The sequence below is a fragment of the Sturnus vulgaris genome, chromosome W (assembly GCF_052056855.1).
Source record: "Sturnus vulgaris isolate bStuVul1 chromosome W, bStuVul1.hap1, whole genome shotgun sequence".
In the NCBI taxonomy this organism is placed as follows: domain Eukaryota; kingdom Metazoa; phylum Chordata; class Aves; order Passeriformes; family Sturnidae; genus Sturnus; species Sturnus vulgaris.
In genome coordinates this window covers 63,643,653-63,659,280 of record NC_142282.1, presented here as the reverse complement: position 1 = coordinate 63,659,280, position 15,628 = coordinate 63,643,653, and the positions used below count along the sequence as shown (strand labels likewise).

At 43.5% G+C, this 15,628-nt stretch overlaps 1 protein-coding gene across 1 annotated transcript in view; it reads right to left on the bottom strand.

The window, feature by feature from the left end:
- LOC148220292 (ubiquitin-conjugating enzyme E2 R2-like) overlaps window positions 1-5,080 on the bottom strand; it is a 128,771-nt gene extending 123,691 nt beyond the window's left edge. The window contains exon 1 of the mRNA XM_088155562.1: window positions 4,766-5,080. Coding sequence (XP_088011688.1) covers window positions 4,766-5,080 — 315 coding nt within the window. The remainder of the gene's footprint in view (window positions 1-4,765) is intronic.
- Between the last annotated feature and the right edge of the window lie 10,548 nt (window positions 5,081-15,628).

The following is a 15,628-nucleotide window of genomic DNA, read 5'->3' as shown; positions in this document are numbered from 1 at the left end:
CCATTCTCTGTGCTTCTTAGCATATGCAATATCCCTACTTGGATCAGAGGAGTCCTAGGGGAAAGGCTGGAAGCTGGCTACCATCATTATCTTGCCTGTTGCCTCCTGAAGCCAGGCAGATGTCCAAAAGAGTCTACAGTCTAGGGGGTTGTGTGGGTCTCACAGACCCAACCACCCAAAAACCCACATGCAACAGCAGAGTGAGGGTCAATCAGGTATTTCCCAGGCCTGAGAGTTAGAGATCATAAAGTATGCTTATGATCCATGAATCAGTATCAGATGTTTCTTGCCTTCCTGCCTACAGACAACTTCATATCTCTTTCACTTTGGAGATAGCTAACAATAGGTGATCCTATCCTACAGATAGGCATATTGCTTACTAGCACCAACAATACCTAAAGAAAACAAAAATAGAAGCATAATTACACAGAGAAGCTGTGTAGCACCTTGCAATGCAGAGGCCTGCAGAAGGCAGCTTTTATGCTCAGAGTACCACACATTTGTTCCTTGGCACCAAGAAATATTTTTGTGGAGTTGTGTTCTACCAGTTACAACTTCTATTTGCTTACTTTTAAGCTCTCTAGAAAGCATCCTATAAGACCAAAACTTTTAAACATGGTGCTCACACTTGCCAACAATTATCTGCAATTTCCATATCAATTCACTACTCTGAAAAAAATGTATTCTCCCATATTGCAAGTTGCTTTGAAAGCAAAACAAATCACTTGGAAGAAACTGAGATCCAACAATACAGAACTCTAAGCAGCACACGGTTAACAAGTTACAAAAAGCAGGGAAAGTAATGCTTTAACAAGTATTTAGCTCCCAAATTAGTTGAAAAAACTAAGCATAATGCTTGGGTTCCTCCCTCCCCCATTTGTTTCAAGATTTGCTCCTTCATATAGCAAAAATACATTACGAAATAAATTGTCCTAAGAACTATCAAACTCTAACAGTGCAGTTCATTCTTCTTGTTTCCTTGACACAGCAAACTTGGTCAACCTCTGCTTCTGGACAGCACTATACATCTAATAATGAAGTTTCTATTTATATAATTTTTTACTTACACTTTCCCTGAAATATTGGCTTCCAGCACAAGAATGGGAGGTCACCAGTGTATGAAATAACTCCTTCCTTGAGGGTGGTGATCTGGAACATGAGCAAAGCGTTGCCCAAAACATTATTCCCAGTAATAGCTACATAAAGTCACTAGATAAGGCAAAGATTAACAGGGATAAGGACAGCCATTCAGAAACATCTGGGCTTGTGACAACCTTTACTGCAGATGTACACTTTTAGCTGACTGCATGAGGGGGGGCTGCAGTTCAGGACTGCTCCTATCCCTCACTGATACAAGCTGCTCTCCACAAAGTGGTTGCTTCTGAAGACTGCTGCCCTTTCCATCTAGCTAGGAGGTCTTAAACTATGAAGTACTGCAGTAAACCTGAGCATGCTATATTAGTTTATAAAATATGCTTAGATGCTGTGCTTGAATTTTTAACAAGTCCCCAACCTTTATTGTAGACAGCACTAGGATACTGATAATCTACCATTTAAACAAACATTCAGGGGGACAGGTTTTCTGCTCCAATTTATCAAATACTGGTTACAGGATTAGCAACTGAAAGCAGAATCTGTTGACATGTTGAACCAGCCTTTAACAACAGTAGCTCCTGTCAAAAAGGTACAAAGAGAAGACTTCCCTCATTTCAGTTTGTGCAGCTAGTTAAACAACCCAGAGATAAAAGGTCATATTTATTCAAGAAAAAACAACCTGTTAAAAGGTAGAAGTGTTTCACGAGCACAAATCAAGCATTTGTATTCCCAACCAACTAGCACTAACACTTTAAGGTCACATTAAACACAGACTTTTCTCAAAATATTTATACTTTAGCTTAACTAGAAGCCTTTGTCCTTCCCCTCCAGTTCCTACCCTCAAATCACACCTCAAGTGAAAGAAAATTCCCAAACTCTCATTGCCACAAACTTTTTTTAAAGTTAGATTGTATATTTCTAATCCTGTTTACCTAATCTTAGAAAACTAAAAAGACAAAACAAGATGAAGCTAAATATTTCATCAAGTCAAGAAATCTGAAAAACAAATCAGATGCTGATCTGAACTAGTGCTCACCTTGCATATACTATGAATATATCATAGAAGTCACCCCACAAGATTAATACCCAACTTTATTTTATTTCTAAATGATTCAGCAAGCCAAGTCTAACACATCTAAAAGCTCGCCTGAAGGCCCAATACAAAGTAAGCCAACATCACTTCTTGGGACCACAGGACTCCTTCTCCCTAGTCACAGAACAAGGGTCTAAAAATCACTTTTCAGAATCTAAGATGCATAACCAAAGACCAAACACTACCATAACAAAACCCACCATGCGCAGCTCCTCATGGAGGGAAGGTGAGACAGAAACACCATATGAGGGACTTCAGTCATGATGCTTGAAGAGAATTCCTCTGTTATGGAGGGGTGAAGGCATCATGAGACCTTCATCTCCCACTCTCAAAATAAGCATCACAGGACTGGTCAGAAGGATTACAAGAAAGGTACAACATTTCAAGGACATAAAATACCAAAAAAGATATCACATTCATAATACTGAGGTAAGGCAACCGGCAACCTTGCCTAAAGTCTACACTTGTTAATGCACATTCCTAGATTATTTCATAGGTTGTTTTAACTTCTTTCCAAGAACAATTACAAAAACATAGTCTCCAAGCAAAAATATTTTGATCCATTGTGATTTCTTTGAAAAAAATGGATGAGTAATGTAAGTGCAGGAAGAGGCTGTCAAACCATTCAGATGTAAAAATGGCCCAATTACCAATCCCAGACTAGAGTAACTTCCAGAATAAGTAATCATGGAGGCGAGTCTAAGAATATACCTATCACACCTACATGAGCATGTCCACCAACTCATTACAAAAAGCAAGCCTTGTGCCAAAGCCTTCCCTTCCTTCTAAATAATGAAGCCAAACTGAACACAAATCTATTATTCCACATGCTACAAGTTAATTCGGAGTTTGTGGAACAAAGCTCTTAAACCTTGACCCAGCATCATGGTTTAAGCCCAGCTGGAAATAAAGCACCATGCAGCCGCTCACTCAACCCCCCCCCATCCCACCGTGGTGGAATGGGGAGGAGAATCAAAGTAAAACTTGTAGGTTGAGATTAGAACAGTTTAATAATTGAAAATGAAGTAAAATACAGTAATCATGGTAAATGATGATAATAATGATAGTAAAAAGGGGAAAAAAAAAGTGATGCACAATACAGTTGCTCACCACCCACTGACTGATGCCAGACCCCTCCCCCTTCCTGAACCCAAATTGGGCGCCCTTCTGGGTAACTCCCTACAGTTTATATACTGGGCATGACATTCTAAGGTATGGAATATCCCTTTGGTCAGTTCGGGTCACCTGTCCTAGCTGTGTTCCCTCCCAATTTCTTTTGCGAACCTCCTCACTGGCAGAGCATGAGACAAGGAAAAAAGTCCTTGACAGGATAAACACAACTTTGCAAAACACTAACACACTGGTGTGTTAATAACACCATTCTCATTCTGAATCCAAAACACAGCACCGTAACAGCTACTGAGAAGAAATTAACTCCATCCCAGTTGAATCCAGAACACCCAGAGAGGCCAAGATGCATGTCAGCCAAGCAAAGAAATCATCCAAAAATTTATTTCGGTTTGACAGAAATCAAAGGGCGTGAAATGAGAGACACAGGAGCCACTACTAAAACAATAACTCCTGGGAGAAGGGAGCTAAAGGGGGCATTATTTTGCTAGAGACCAAGCAGACATCAAGTGCAAAGGGGTCTGCTCGATGCAACATATCTTCTGCAGGTACTATGGCTTTTCAATTGCTTCCTTTAAGAAAAGTCATGCAATTCTTCCTCCAATTGTTTTGAGAATTTAAGTTTTCCCCCTTTTCTGGGGCAGCAGTGCCAGATTCCGTGTTTACTGTATTTACAAGAGAACCACAAACACATTTTTTGATTAACAGGAAGACTCAGAGATAAATGCTTTTAATTTATCTACCTTCACCAATTATGTGTTGCTATAACCCTTTGAAGGCTGCCCTCTAGAAATTTGGAGAAGAAAAGGAAACCAGAGGGGAAAAAAAAAAAATCACGAAAAACAGTCATGAAGTCCACGAAGTTTTGAATAAAAAAACCTCACAGCTTTTATCTTGAGTTAGTCATCCTACACAGGATTCTCCTACATGACAAACGAAGCTATCAAGGGAAGCCCCTTTAAAATAAATATACAAAGACTAGAGCCAAGAGAACAAACTTGGGGGTCAAAGGGAAGAATTTGCTCTCTGCCATGAGGTACCTGTGTTTCTTTGGGGTTAAAAGTGAGAAATAACAGAATAGAGTCAGCTATAACACGGCCTCCTCTTCCCAGAAGGCATCCTGAGAGAAGAGGCCCTGCAGGCCCCTAGCCAGCCTGCCCTGCAGATCGTCCCCCCGCCGCCGGCGGCAGCGGGCGGGGAAGGGCAGCTTGCACGACACTATCTACCGGCGCCAAGCCGCCCTGCTTTCCCTCTTTCCGTAGGCCCCGGCCCCCTCCCGCGGAGAGCAGAGGAGCTAACAGTGACCGCAGGCCCGCCGCGGCCCCTCCGAACCCGACAAAGAGGCCCGGCAGGCGGCAAGAGGAGTAGTGCGGACCCCGGCGGCAGCTAGCCGGGACATCCGCGGCGACGGGAGGCCCGGTCCGCCGGCCGAACGGGGAAAAGCCGTACCTTGAAGTAGCCGCCCTCGTAGAGGGTGTTGGGGGGCCCGAAGATCGCCACCTCCCAGTTGTAGAGGTCGGACTCGTCGACCAGGGTGATGCGGAAGCCCTCCACCGGCTCCTCCTGCAGCGACTTCAGCTCCAGCATCAGCGCCTTCTGTGAGCTGCTCATCTGCTGCTGGGCCATGGCGCGGCGCGGCCCCCGCCGCCCAGGCTGCTGCTGTTGCCGCTGCCCCGCCGCCGTCGCGCTGCCCGACAGGCTCCCCGCCCTGCGCTGACAGCCGTCACCGCCGCCACTTCCTTTTGTGACGGCGCCCACTCGCATCTGACCTCAGCGCGGCGCGCTGCGTCGCACCGCGCCGCGCCCCGCCGCACGGCAAGCCCCGCCCCTCCCTTACTGGCGCACTTAAAGGGGCAGCGCTCTCCACCACACCGTCTATGGAGTGCGTGGGTGTATGGTTCCTGGCGTTGCATCAGCCTTTACGGGGCAGGTCCACATGTCGTGTGAGGCGGAAGAAAAGTTGAGTGGAGAGCTATGAGTGGGATGGAGGAGGCGGTGTTCTGTGCGGGTCACGGGTGGGGCATGGCCAGTCCGTGTTGCTGCACTGATACATTCACCGTCAAAAAAGGAGCAGCTTTTGTACAAAGGATGGATTTGGAGGAACGACCTTGCATGGCCCAGAGTCCCCTAAAAATCATGCGGCAAGCCTCAAGCAGCAGTGTGTCAGGGAAATTAATCCACAAACACCAGAGGTTTATGTCCAAAAAGGAGACAGAGGAGTCCTGTAACTTTATTTGAATAAAGGGAGAGGCCGTGGGGCATTTCCCCTGCGGTCTCTCAAAATTTTTAGGGGATGCAGCCTGCTTTTTGTCCTAATTTCCCGACCACATTTCCCTCTCTCTTTCCCCATTGGCTGAGGTATTTGAGAGGTACAGACTTCCCAAAATGCCTAATGCCTAAGACCCCTTCTAATGTAAACCCTCTGCATTTTTTTTCTTTGTGTCTCTGTTCTTTTTCTCTAAATCCAGAGATTTTGCACAGTCTTAAATGAGTAATTAGTGGAATTCCTATGGAATTTATGGTTTACCCCATTACTTCTTTCACTTTGCTGTATCTGGCCTTATCTACCATCAGGCCAACAGTTTGTAGACACCTCATTCCTTTCAAGTAGGAGAGGAACAGGCAGTTATCTCTCTTCCACTGGTGGTGTTTTCACTTGGCTCCACAGATGTGTGAGGCGCTACAGGCAGAAAATGCAGTTTCAATCCTTCCTCCCATTTTTGGATACAGTTAAGGGAGGAAAATGTTTGCAGAGTTGGCAAGGTACATCGACCTGTGAATGTGAACAAGCACCTCAGACCATGCTTGTGATCTCCTATTCCTTATTCAGCCTTTGACTAGTGATATTATTAACTATATTATTTATTGTAAAAATAAATAACTTTTTTTTCATTTATTATGCAGGAGGAGGACAAATAGCATAGCACAACCCCAGATGGTGTGACTCTGGACTTCACTTCTGAAAATGTTAATGCACGCACCTGGCTTGGCAGCACAAAGGACTCCCCAGTTGTATAAGAAATATCTGGCATGGAGATGTAGTTGCAAGCTGGACATCTTATCTCAGCCAGGACAGGAGAAGTAATAAGGATGTAACAGCCATGACAGAAAAGCTGATGCCTATTTCTTAAAGAGTTAATGTGGTTCTAGCATGATTAATTTAAATAACTAACAGGCTGTGATGAGTTCTAAACTAATTATCATGTCCCCCAAAATGTCAGAGTTATTTGAAGGAAATCTCTGTTCTCTGTGGACTTGCAGCCAAATAAAATTGGGGGCGAATAAAAGTGAAAACAACATAATGCCTTAATATAAATCTGTGGCATTGGATTACATGGAGTCCAGGAATGAAATGGTAAAAGACCCTGAGATGCTGCTATATAGAGAGGGGTTGAGGAGTGTTTACTTTAGAGATTGTCACCCTGGAGTGAGCTCAGATTTACACAAAGTTGCTTAATTCTGCTCTCACATCCTCAGCCTGGGGGCTGGAGGGCTGGATCACAAACACTTTCATGGCTGAAATGCTGTTTGTTGGAGGAGCTCCTTAGCAGCCAGGCTGTACTGTACTGCACTGCGCTAGGTGTTTTTTCTGGTAGGAGCTCAGACCCGTATTCTTTATATATATGTCTTAGAATAGAATAGCATATACTAGAATAGTTCATTTGGAAAGGAACTACAATGGTCATCTGTAGGAGCGTCAGTGGTCTGGATGGTTGGGACTGATGGAGAGATCTCTAAAGCCAGGTGTTGAAAATTGTGGTTTATTGCAAAGGACGTGGGTAAAAGGCCCTGCTTGGAGCTGCCAGTCACAGCTCGGAGCAGGCCTGTAAGAGCAGGAGGGCAAGAGTAAGAAGAGTAAAGAGAGAGCAAGGGGTAAGAGAAGTAAGAGAGTGAGGTTCCTGTTACAATACAATAAATCTTCTGTGTTGAATATTCTAATTCTCACTAACCAATCTAATACAAGATACAAGTCTTATAGCATTTACATACAGCCTATAAGAATCATTACATTACCATACTGTGTTACACTTTAAACCCTAAAAACTACTCTTTGGACCCCCTTTACCAAGCTAGTAGGGTCTTCTCTGACCCTTGGACCTGTCTGCAAGCAAAGGGGATTGTTCAGTCAAGAGGGGATTACTTTCAGCTGGCCATACTATTGTTTTCTAGTTGTTCAGTAACTAAGGTTTGTGAGGTTTCGTAGAACCTCCAGGAGGGTAATAATTCCTCACATGGGGCACCAAATGTGAGGTTTCGGAGAACCTCCGGGTGCCTCTTGTGCACCCACACCGTTGGGCCTTTTCTTCTTTTATGTATAAAGCGAAGTGGCTAATAGTTGCTATAAAGTTATTTATTGTAGAAGCACATCAGTCTCAAAAGCAGAGTCAAAGCTAACAAAGTCCATGCTAGGTTCTAGCTCAAAGTCCTAAACAAAAGCAGAAGCTCCCAGTGGTCCCAGCAGGGCCAGAGGAGCCGGGCAGCTCCTATCTTCTTCTCGGGTGTTGATTTCAGTGGTGAAAGCAAAAGCAGAGCAAAAGCTGTGGCATAAAAGCAACGGCTCTTTCCAAGCCTCTTCTTTTATAGAAACTTACGAGCAAACTAAGACATAGAATCGGACCAGACTCGGACCACTACTTCTTAACCTATTACAATTCTAGTTTTTTAGCACGCCAGGCTACGTATAAATTAGGTTCATGGCCTATCTTGTTCTAACTGAAAAATCTAAGCAATATTCTTAACTCTAACTCTATTATGTCTGAAGCTAGGTTCTTGGAGCCTCTAAGAAAACACTAGCATGTTTTTCAACCTTCACTAGAACATGTACTACTTCTCAGGCATCTAAGACCTTTTGCTCACTAAAAGCGCTTAAAATTTATTCCATTTACTTACTTATTTTCTCTCTCTTATGTTACAACCTAAATCTTCACCTCTGCCTTATAAGTGAGAGGCCTAATATACTTCAATCCATCTAAAGGTTTCAACTCAATCCCTGCATTCTGATCTCTCCCTAAAGGATTCAGAGAAACTCCTGACTTACTGACTCCAACAAAGGTTTGGTATCTCAAAGATGGCTTTCATTTCAATCTCATTTAGAGTTTCCATTTTCACAAAATCTTTTGCCAGGCAATCATATTTATAAGGTTTTCCATTTTCATCTTCCCCAACATCTCCCCCATTCTGATGAACAACTAAGATATTAGACACTGTCTTACTCATTATTTTTTGCACACATTGAAGTATACAGGGTACTGATATTAAAACTACAATTATTACTATTAGAATAATCAAGCCTATTTTACAGAGTTCCTTTAGCAAAGGTGCAAAACTCCAACCATCGAACAGACTGTCTAGCCAAGATGGGTCATTGGTTGTAATTTGGTTAGCTAAATCCCTTAGGTTTTGTAGCTGTTTATGAATGGAAACAGAATGATCAGATAAGTTCATACAACATAATCCTTGAAAATCTTCACAGCCATGCTCATGTACTAATAAAAGATAGTCAAGGGCAGCTCTATTTTGTAAAGTGGCATGCCTGACCGCCTCTTCATCTGTCGACAAATCACTGATCAAAGTAGAGGTGGCATTGACTTTCTTGCTGAGCCAACACCCTAACTTGTTTAACTGTTTCAATGCAACTGAAGAACTCAACTGAGGTAGAAAAATGCTTGTAACCATTGATTTTCCAGAACTCCAAGGGTGAAAATCACTATCACAGTCACTTTCATACTAATGTCCCGAGGAGGCTCTAACCCTCCTGGTTTTCTTTTTGACTACCTCTTTGACACTAGGAGCAATTATTGTAAGTTGCCCCAGGGCACAAGGGCCACCATCTATTTTTGAAGGCATACCTTGCCAGGCCCTGTCTCCACAGATGAGCCAAATTCCTTTAGGAAATCGAATTGGAAGTTTGTTAAAACGATCTGTATGAGGTTCATCATATGTAAGAAGCTTAGTTTGATGACACCAAGAAGTCATATTAATATAAACTAGGTGATATGGGGTAATGTTTAAGTGAGGGCTGTTTTCTCCTAGGAAGTGAAAGAAGTAACAGGTATCTATAGTTAATGAGCCTAGGATTTCGAGCTCTTGAAGGTCAGATTTATCAACTTTAGAATTATCAATATAAGTTTGGTGTCTCTGGCTGGGATTTAGAGATGCATGGTGATTATCATATGGCCAATATTTATCAAAAGTAACATTGTCAAAAGCTTCTGGAAAAGGTACTCCAACTAAACAGGTTGAAAAAGGTTTCTCAGGGCTTGTGTTGGATAGACAGATGGTATCTGAGCCTGCAGACTTGGCTAAAGCAACCCAGACATTTGTCTTTGGTTGATTGACAGGTAAAGCTTCACTACAAAAACTAAAACAAGAGAATAAAAGCAACATGCACTCATGCAAAAGATAAAACTCCATTCTTTTTTTCAGCTGTTTCTGGCAGATCACTTTCTCCTGATGATTCTGCGCAGTCCAGGTCTGGGTGCTTGCTTCCTGGCTTCTACTTGCAGGATCACTGGCTGACGTGGAGGCGTCAGCAGGCTTAGATGCGCAGTAGGGCTTCATGTTCTTCGCTGGAACCCATTTGAGTCCTCCACCTGTAGAAACACACGCAACCCCCTTCCTCCATGTTATAAGATTATATGGTCCTTCTATTTGTCCTGATTCTAAATTTTTAATCAAAACTGGGGGATGCTCTTTTAGTTTTGCTTTTTTGTTGTTCAAGAAATGTCTATAAATGGAGGGATCAGGCTCTTCTGCGGAGCTATTAAAAAAACTGTAAACATACAAAGCCTTATTCAACCTCCTTTGAGGTGTAGCCTGAGCTTCTCCCCCTTTTTGTTGATCTAAAATACGTTTTAGAGTTTGATGTGTTCTTTCTATTATTCCTTGACTCGTGGGAGAGTGGGGAATGCCAAATATATGGCGAAGACTCCAGTCATTTAAAAATACAGCTAATTCTTGTGAAACATACGAAGGACCATTATCAGTTGTAATTTCTTGGGGGATACCCAAATAGCAAAAAGCTTGTGAAAAATGCTGGCAAACATGCTTAGCTGTTTCTCCTGTATGTACAGAAGCAAAAACTGCATTTGAGAACGTATCAACAGAGACATTAATATTTTTAAGTTTACCAATGGAGAGGTACTTGGTAACATCTGTTTGCCAGCTCTGCAAGCTCTCCAACCCTCATTAGTTGGTGGTTCCTGAAGAAGGGAGAGGTTGAACAAGCTGACAATCTGGGCAAGCTCGTACAATATTTTGTGCTTGCTCTAAGGTAATGTGAGAATCTGGTTTGATTGCCTGTGCATTTTGGTGAAAAAACGCATGACTTAATTTGGCTTGTTCAATAGTGTTAGGCAGGGGAGTTGCAGCAAGTACTGAGGTAAAATTTTCAATGCCCGCTGCAACTTCTTCATCAGATGCTGCCGATGCCAATGCATCAGCTTGTGCATTTCCTTCTGCCATAAATCCTGGAAGAGCTGAATGAGCTCTAATGTGAGAAACAAATTAAAGATTAGTTCTGTGTGATAGAATTTGGTAGAGACAGGTGAGTCAAAGACACAATTTGTCGTTGTTCACATCCTTTAAAACAGATCCCTCAATTCTCTTAATAATATTGGCAACGTATGCCAAATCAGTGATTAGGTTGAAAGGTTCCCGAAAGAGCTGAAAAGCCCTTACAACTGCTGCCAATTCAACAATCTGAGAAGAACCTTCAACTTTCTGAACATCTTGTTCCCACACTTTAGTATCTTTATTCTGCCATGTAACTACTGAATTGTGCATTCGCCCTGACCCATCAGTGAAGATAGTGGCTGCATCTAAAGGTTCTTCACTGATCAGGGGTTTTTCTTTGTAACATAATTTAGCTTTGATCATTTTGTGTGCCGGATAATGAATAGAGCAAACGCCTGGAAAATCGAGCAAGGCATACAGCAGGTCTTCTGATTTTTGCATTGCCCAATCAAAATAGGTTTTCTTCACAGGCAAATAGATAATTGCGAATTCATGACCTGCTATCAAAAGAAGCCTTGCTCTGCCTTTGATAATGATTTGAGACATCATTTCTAAAGGTGTGAGGATTGTCTTTGGCGACCTGTAAGAAAGAAAAACCCATTCAATTATTAACAACGGATCTTTTTGAGAGGAATCCCATTGAAAAATGAGACCGCCCAGTCTCAGTTTTTCTCCTAAAATGGCAAGGAAAAAGGATTTATCAGGAATACAGCGATGTGTCTGTCTGTTCTGCAGAGCATTGCTAATTTTTTCCAAGGCCTTGCAAGCTTCAGGAGTGAGAGATCTAGAGGATTTAATATCATTGTCTCCTCTCAACAAATCGAAAAGTGGAGCAAGTTCATCAGCAGTGATTCCTAACACAGGCCTAACCCAATTAATTTCTCCTAAAAGCTGTTGCAAGTCCTGCAAAGTGCGAACATCAGTTCGAATCTTCTGAGGTGCAATAGACTGTTCTGTTAGTTTCCAACCCAAATATTTCCAGGGAGCAGTCTCTTGTATTTTTGATTCAGAGATCACCAGTCCAGCCTTTTTGATTTCAGCAACAACACTGTTACGAGTCTCTTCCATTTGTTTTTGTGTCAGTGCTGTGATGAGCAAGTCATCCATGTAGTGGAGAATGACTGATTGTGGGAATTGTTCACGGACTGGTGACAGTGCACGGGCTACAAAATATTGGCAGATAGTTGGCGAATTTTTCATGCCTTGCGGCAAAACATCCAATGATACCTTTGAACCGATTCCTGCAAGTTTATACTTGGAACAGAAAAGGCAAAGCAAGGGGCATCGTCTGGATGCAGCAGAATGTTAAAGAAACAGTCCTTTAAATCGATAATAACAAGTGGCCAATTTCTTGGGATCATGGAAAGGTTGGGCAGGCCAGGTTGGAGAGGGCCCATGTTCTCAATCACTGCGTTGATCTTTCTGAGATCATGTAACAATCGCCAGGTGTCAGAAGTTTTCTTGTGGATTACAAATACAGGTGAGTTCCAAGGACTGTTAGTGGGTTTGATGTGGCCTTTTTGCAGCTGTTTGGCCACTAGTTCTCTAAGGGCACTCAGCTTATTATCTGGCAGGGGCCACTGGTCAACCCAGACAGGGGTGTCAGTTTTCCAGGTCAGTTTTAAAGTACTGAGTGCTTTAGTGGCCCCTACAAAAAACACAGGTCAATTCTGGCTCCCCATTGAGAAAGCAAATCTCTTCCCCACACTGTGATGGGCTTCTGCACTACATAGGGACAGACCAATGCCTTTTTCCCTTGCAGTCCTGTAATACTGATTACAGATTCACTTTGCAAACACGGAGTAACACCTCCGATGCCTGTGAGAGTGCCTGGAGGAGTTATTAATTTCCAATCTGTTGGCCAACAATAATAAGAGATCACAGAAACATCTGCTCCCATATCAGTCATCCCCTTGATATTAATTTGAAACCCACCATTTGACAATTCACAAGTTATCATTGGTCGTTGTGGACTTATGTGTTGAACCCATAGAATTTCAGGATTTTCATGCGCAACTGAGAAGCAGTGTGGTGGCATATGATCTGCAGTCCCCATAGGCAATGCTATAGCAATAGCTATAGGAGTTTTAGGTGGAATATGCAATGGGGGATAGCAGGCTTTGGCTAACACTCGTAATTCTTCATTGCAGTTAACAGATATTACACAAGGCAAAACAAGCAGTCCATTCCTCTCTTTACCAACAACTAAAAAGTCTTGTCTATTTTGCAAAGTCCCAGTAGTCCCTGTTGAAATATAGTCATATCCAACTGTCTTTTAAAAAGGTTGTTGGCTTGGAGGTTGCCAAAGTACACCAGGACCCTGGGGGTAGTAAGCCTGGGTCATTGCTTGAGATTCTGCTGACGATAAAGCAAAGTGCTTCTGAGTCAGGGTAATCACAAATTCTACCTTGGGTGTCTGGGATGCTGTAAGGGTTGGTCCGAAGTTTCCCTCGATTTTGCCTCTCGACCGTCGCAAGGAGACCTCGAGGACCCCCACCCAGGTTGACTCCCAACAATGGTTTCCTGGCCTGGCCAAGATGGATGCTTGTCAGGTGACTGTGCTGGTGTATTGTGTTCACTGGACTGTGCTGTTGTGGCACCAACCAGAGATTGTGTTGTACCAACTGGAGATTGTGTTGTACCAACTGGAGACTCCATGTACTGCACGACCACACCTGTCTCCCACAGCACCACACAATGGTCCATAAATCTTCCCACTTTTTGGCCAGAGGCCACTCGCTTTGGAGAAGGACTATAAAAAGAGACCCTCTGGAAAAGACCCTTGAGTACTCCCCACAGATGAAGACTCGTTTATCGGCTGGCCCGTGAGGACGTCTGTCTCGTCTGTTGGTAGCTATTTTCCCATCCCCTCCTTTTTCTTTTTCTCTCTCTATACTTTGTTTCCTATATCTCTCCCTTCTATCGCAACTGAGTTGTTGGCATTTAATGAAAATGCATTGCTGTTCTTGAATAAACTGATTTTGTCCCCTGCATTTTGCCTGTTTGTACCTCTGAGATCAAACGAACCATCACGACCCCCGCTCTGTATTAATAGCGGATCGTGACAGATGCCACTATTTCTTTCGTCACGCGATGGCGCTGCGCGTTCGCCTTGGAGTTTTTTGGATTGTGTTTTCTACTCATATATCTGGATCGATACTGCCAAGTAAAATGATTTCCCTTCTTGAAGGTAGAGCAGCGATCTGGTGCTTGTGCACCCCTTTTGATTTCTGGGCAATTCCTCATGATATGGCCGGGTTTTATACAGAAGTAGCAAGGTCCTGAAGTTACAGCAGTTTGCATAACATCCATAGTGTTTCCTTGTTGCTGGGAGTTTAGATGCAAGGCAGCTAGGATTTTAGTAAGTTTTTGGTCTCGTGCTTCTGCCTGTGCTGCCTGTGCTGTTTGAGCTGTAAGAGCCCTCTCAATTTTTTCTCCTAGAATTTTTCCAAGTTCATTTGCCTGGATAGTTGCCACCTGCTGTGGACTCCCAATTTTGTTACAGGCATCAATCATTTCAGGCACTGTGGGTTTTTCTTTTCCCAGGGCTTTGATAACTCTTTTACATTCTGCATTGATGTTATTTTCAATAATGTCCCGTATCATTATTAGGCGAACTATATCATCGCTACATTGCCTTTCTGCTGCTTGGATTACCCGGTCCACACGTGGTAAATGGTTCAGACAACTCTTGTCTTTTTCAAAACTTCCTGTGGGCTGAATTTGCAGAAAGGCCCTGTGAGCCATCTTTTTCATGTCATCCAACGCTATTTTGGGTAAATTCATTTGATTATCATTCTGTTCATCAGGAGGGTCACCAGTCAGCTTAGACATGGTAAGGGTGTGAAGGTCTGCATCAGTACTGAGTCTATAAGTGGCTAGTACCCCTGTAAGAAGTTTCCTCCATTTGAGTTCCCATAGCATATATTGTGAGTCTGTGAGAGTTTTACTAGCAAGATTTTTACAGTCATTATGCGTGAGTGTATGTCCTTCCAGGGTACTTTTCAGCAGCTGCTTAAAATATGGGGAGCAGATACCACTGTCCTTTATTGCTTTTCGCAACTCTTATTTCATAAGGTGGGATAGCTACCCATGTTCTAGGACCACTGGCTTGCTGGCTGAATAGCACAGGCATAGCTAAATGATTTAAACTTTCCTCTTTGCAAATCTGGCATCTGACTTCATGCCAGTCTGTTAGCTGAAAATCATCAAAGCATTTTTGGGCGTTTTCTAATTTTGGGATTAATGTTGGCGAATTTTCAGGGTTTAGTGTTTCATTTTGTGTTGGGATCAAAGGGTTAGCATTTGCAAGGGCAAAATAGTTCTCTGTCTGTCCTGTATTTGTTAAAGCAGCTGTCATATTCCACTCTCCCCCTTTTCGTTGCACAGTTTGTGTGCCTGGCTGTGCGGACGAATTCTGATACAAAGTAGTTTCACTCGCTGCCAGGAGCATGGAAGGCAAAAACGCGGCTGGTTGTTCCAGGGGGTGCGGCCGTGTCCCGGTGCTGTTTGGGTCGGCTACGGGATGAGACGACGGAGGCAGGGAAGCAGTCAGCGGGTGTAGCAATGACGCATGTGTGGGTTGCATCACGAGGTCAACGTAGCGATACATGGTGGCAGTTGGCTGCATGACGGGCGGGCCGGGGAATGTGAGAGGTGGCGGAGCTGCGGCATTCAGCAGCTCGGAAGCGGGAGGGTGTAGTGGAGACGGCACGGCCCGGTCCGAGGCCACGGCGGCGATCGGCGGCCACGCTTTGGGCGGTCCAGGGGAGGGAGGCTGAGGTGCCGCTGCGAGTC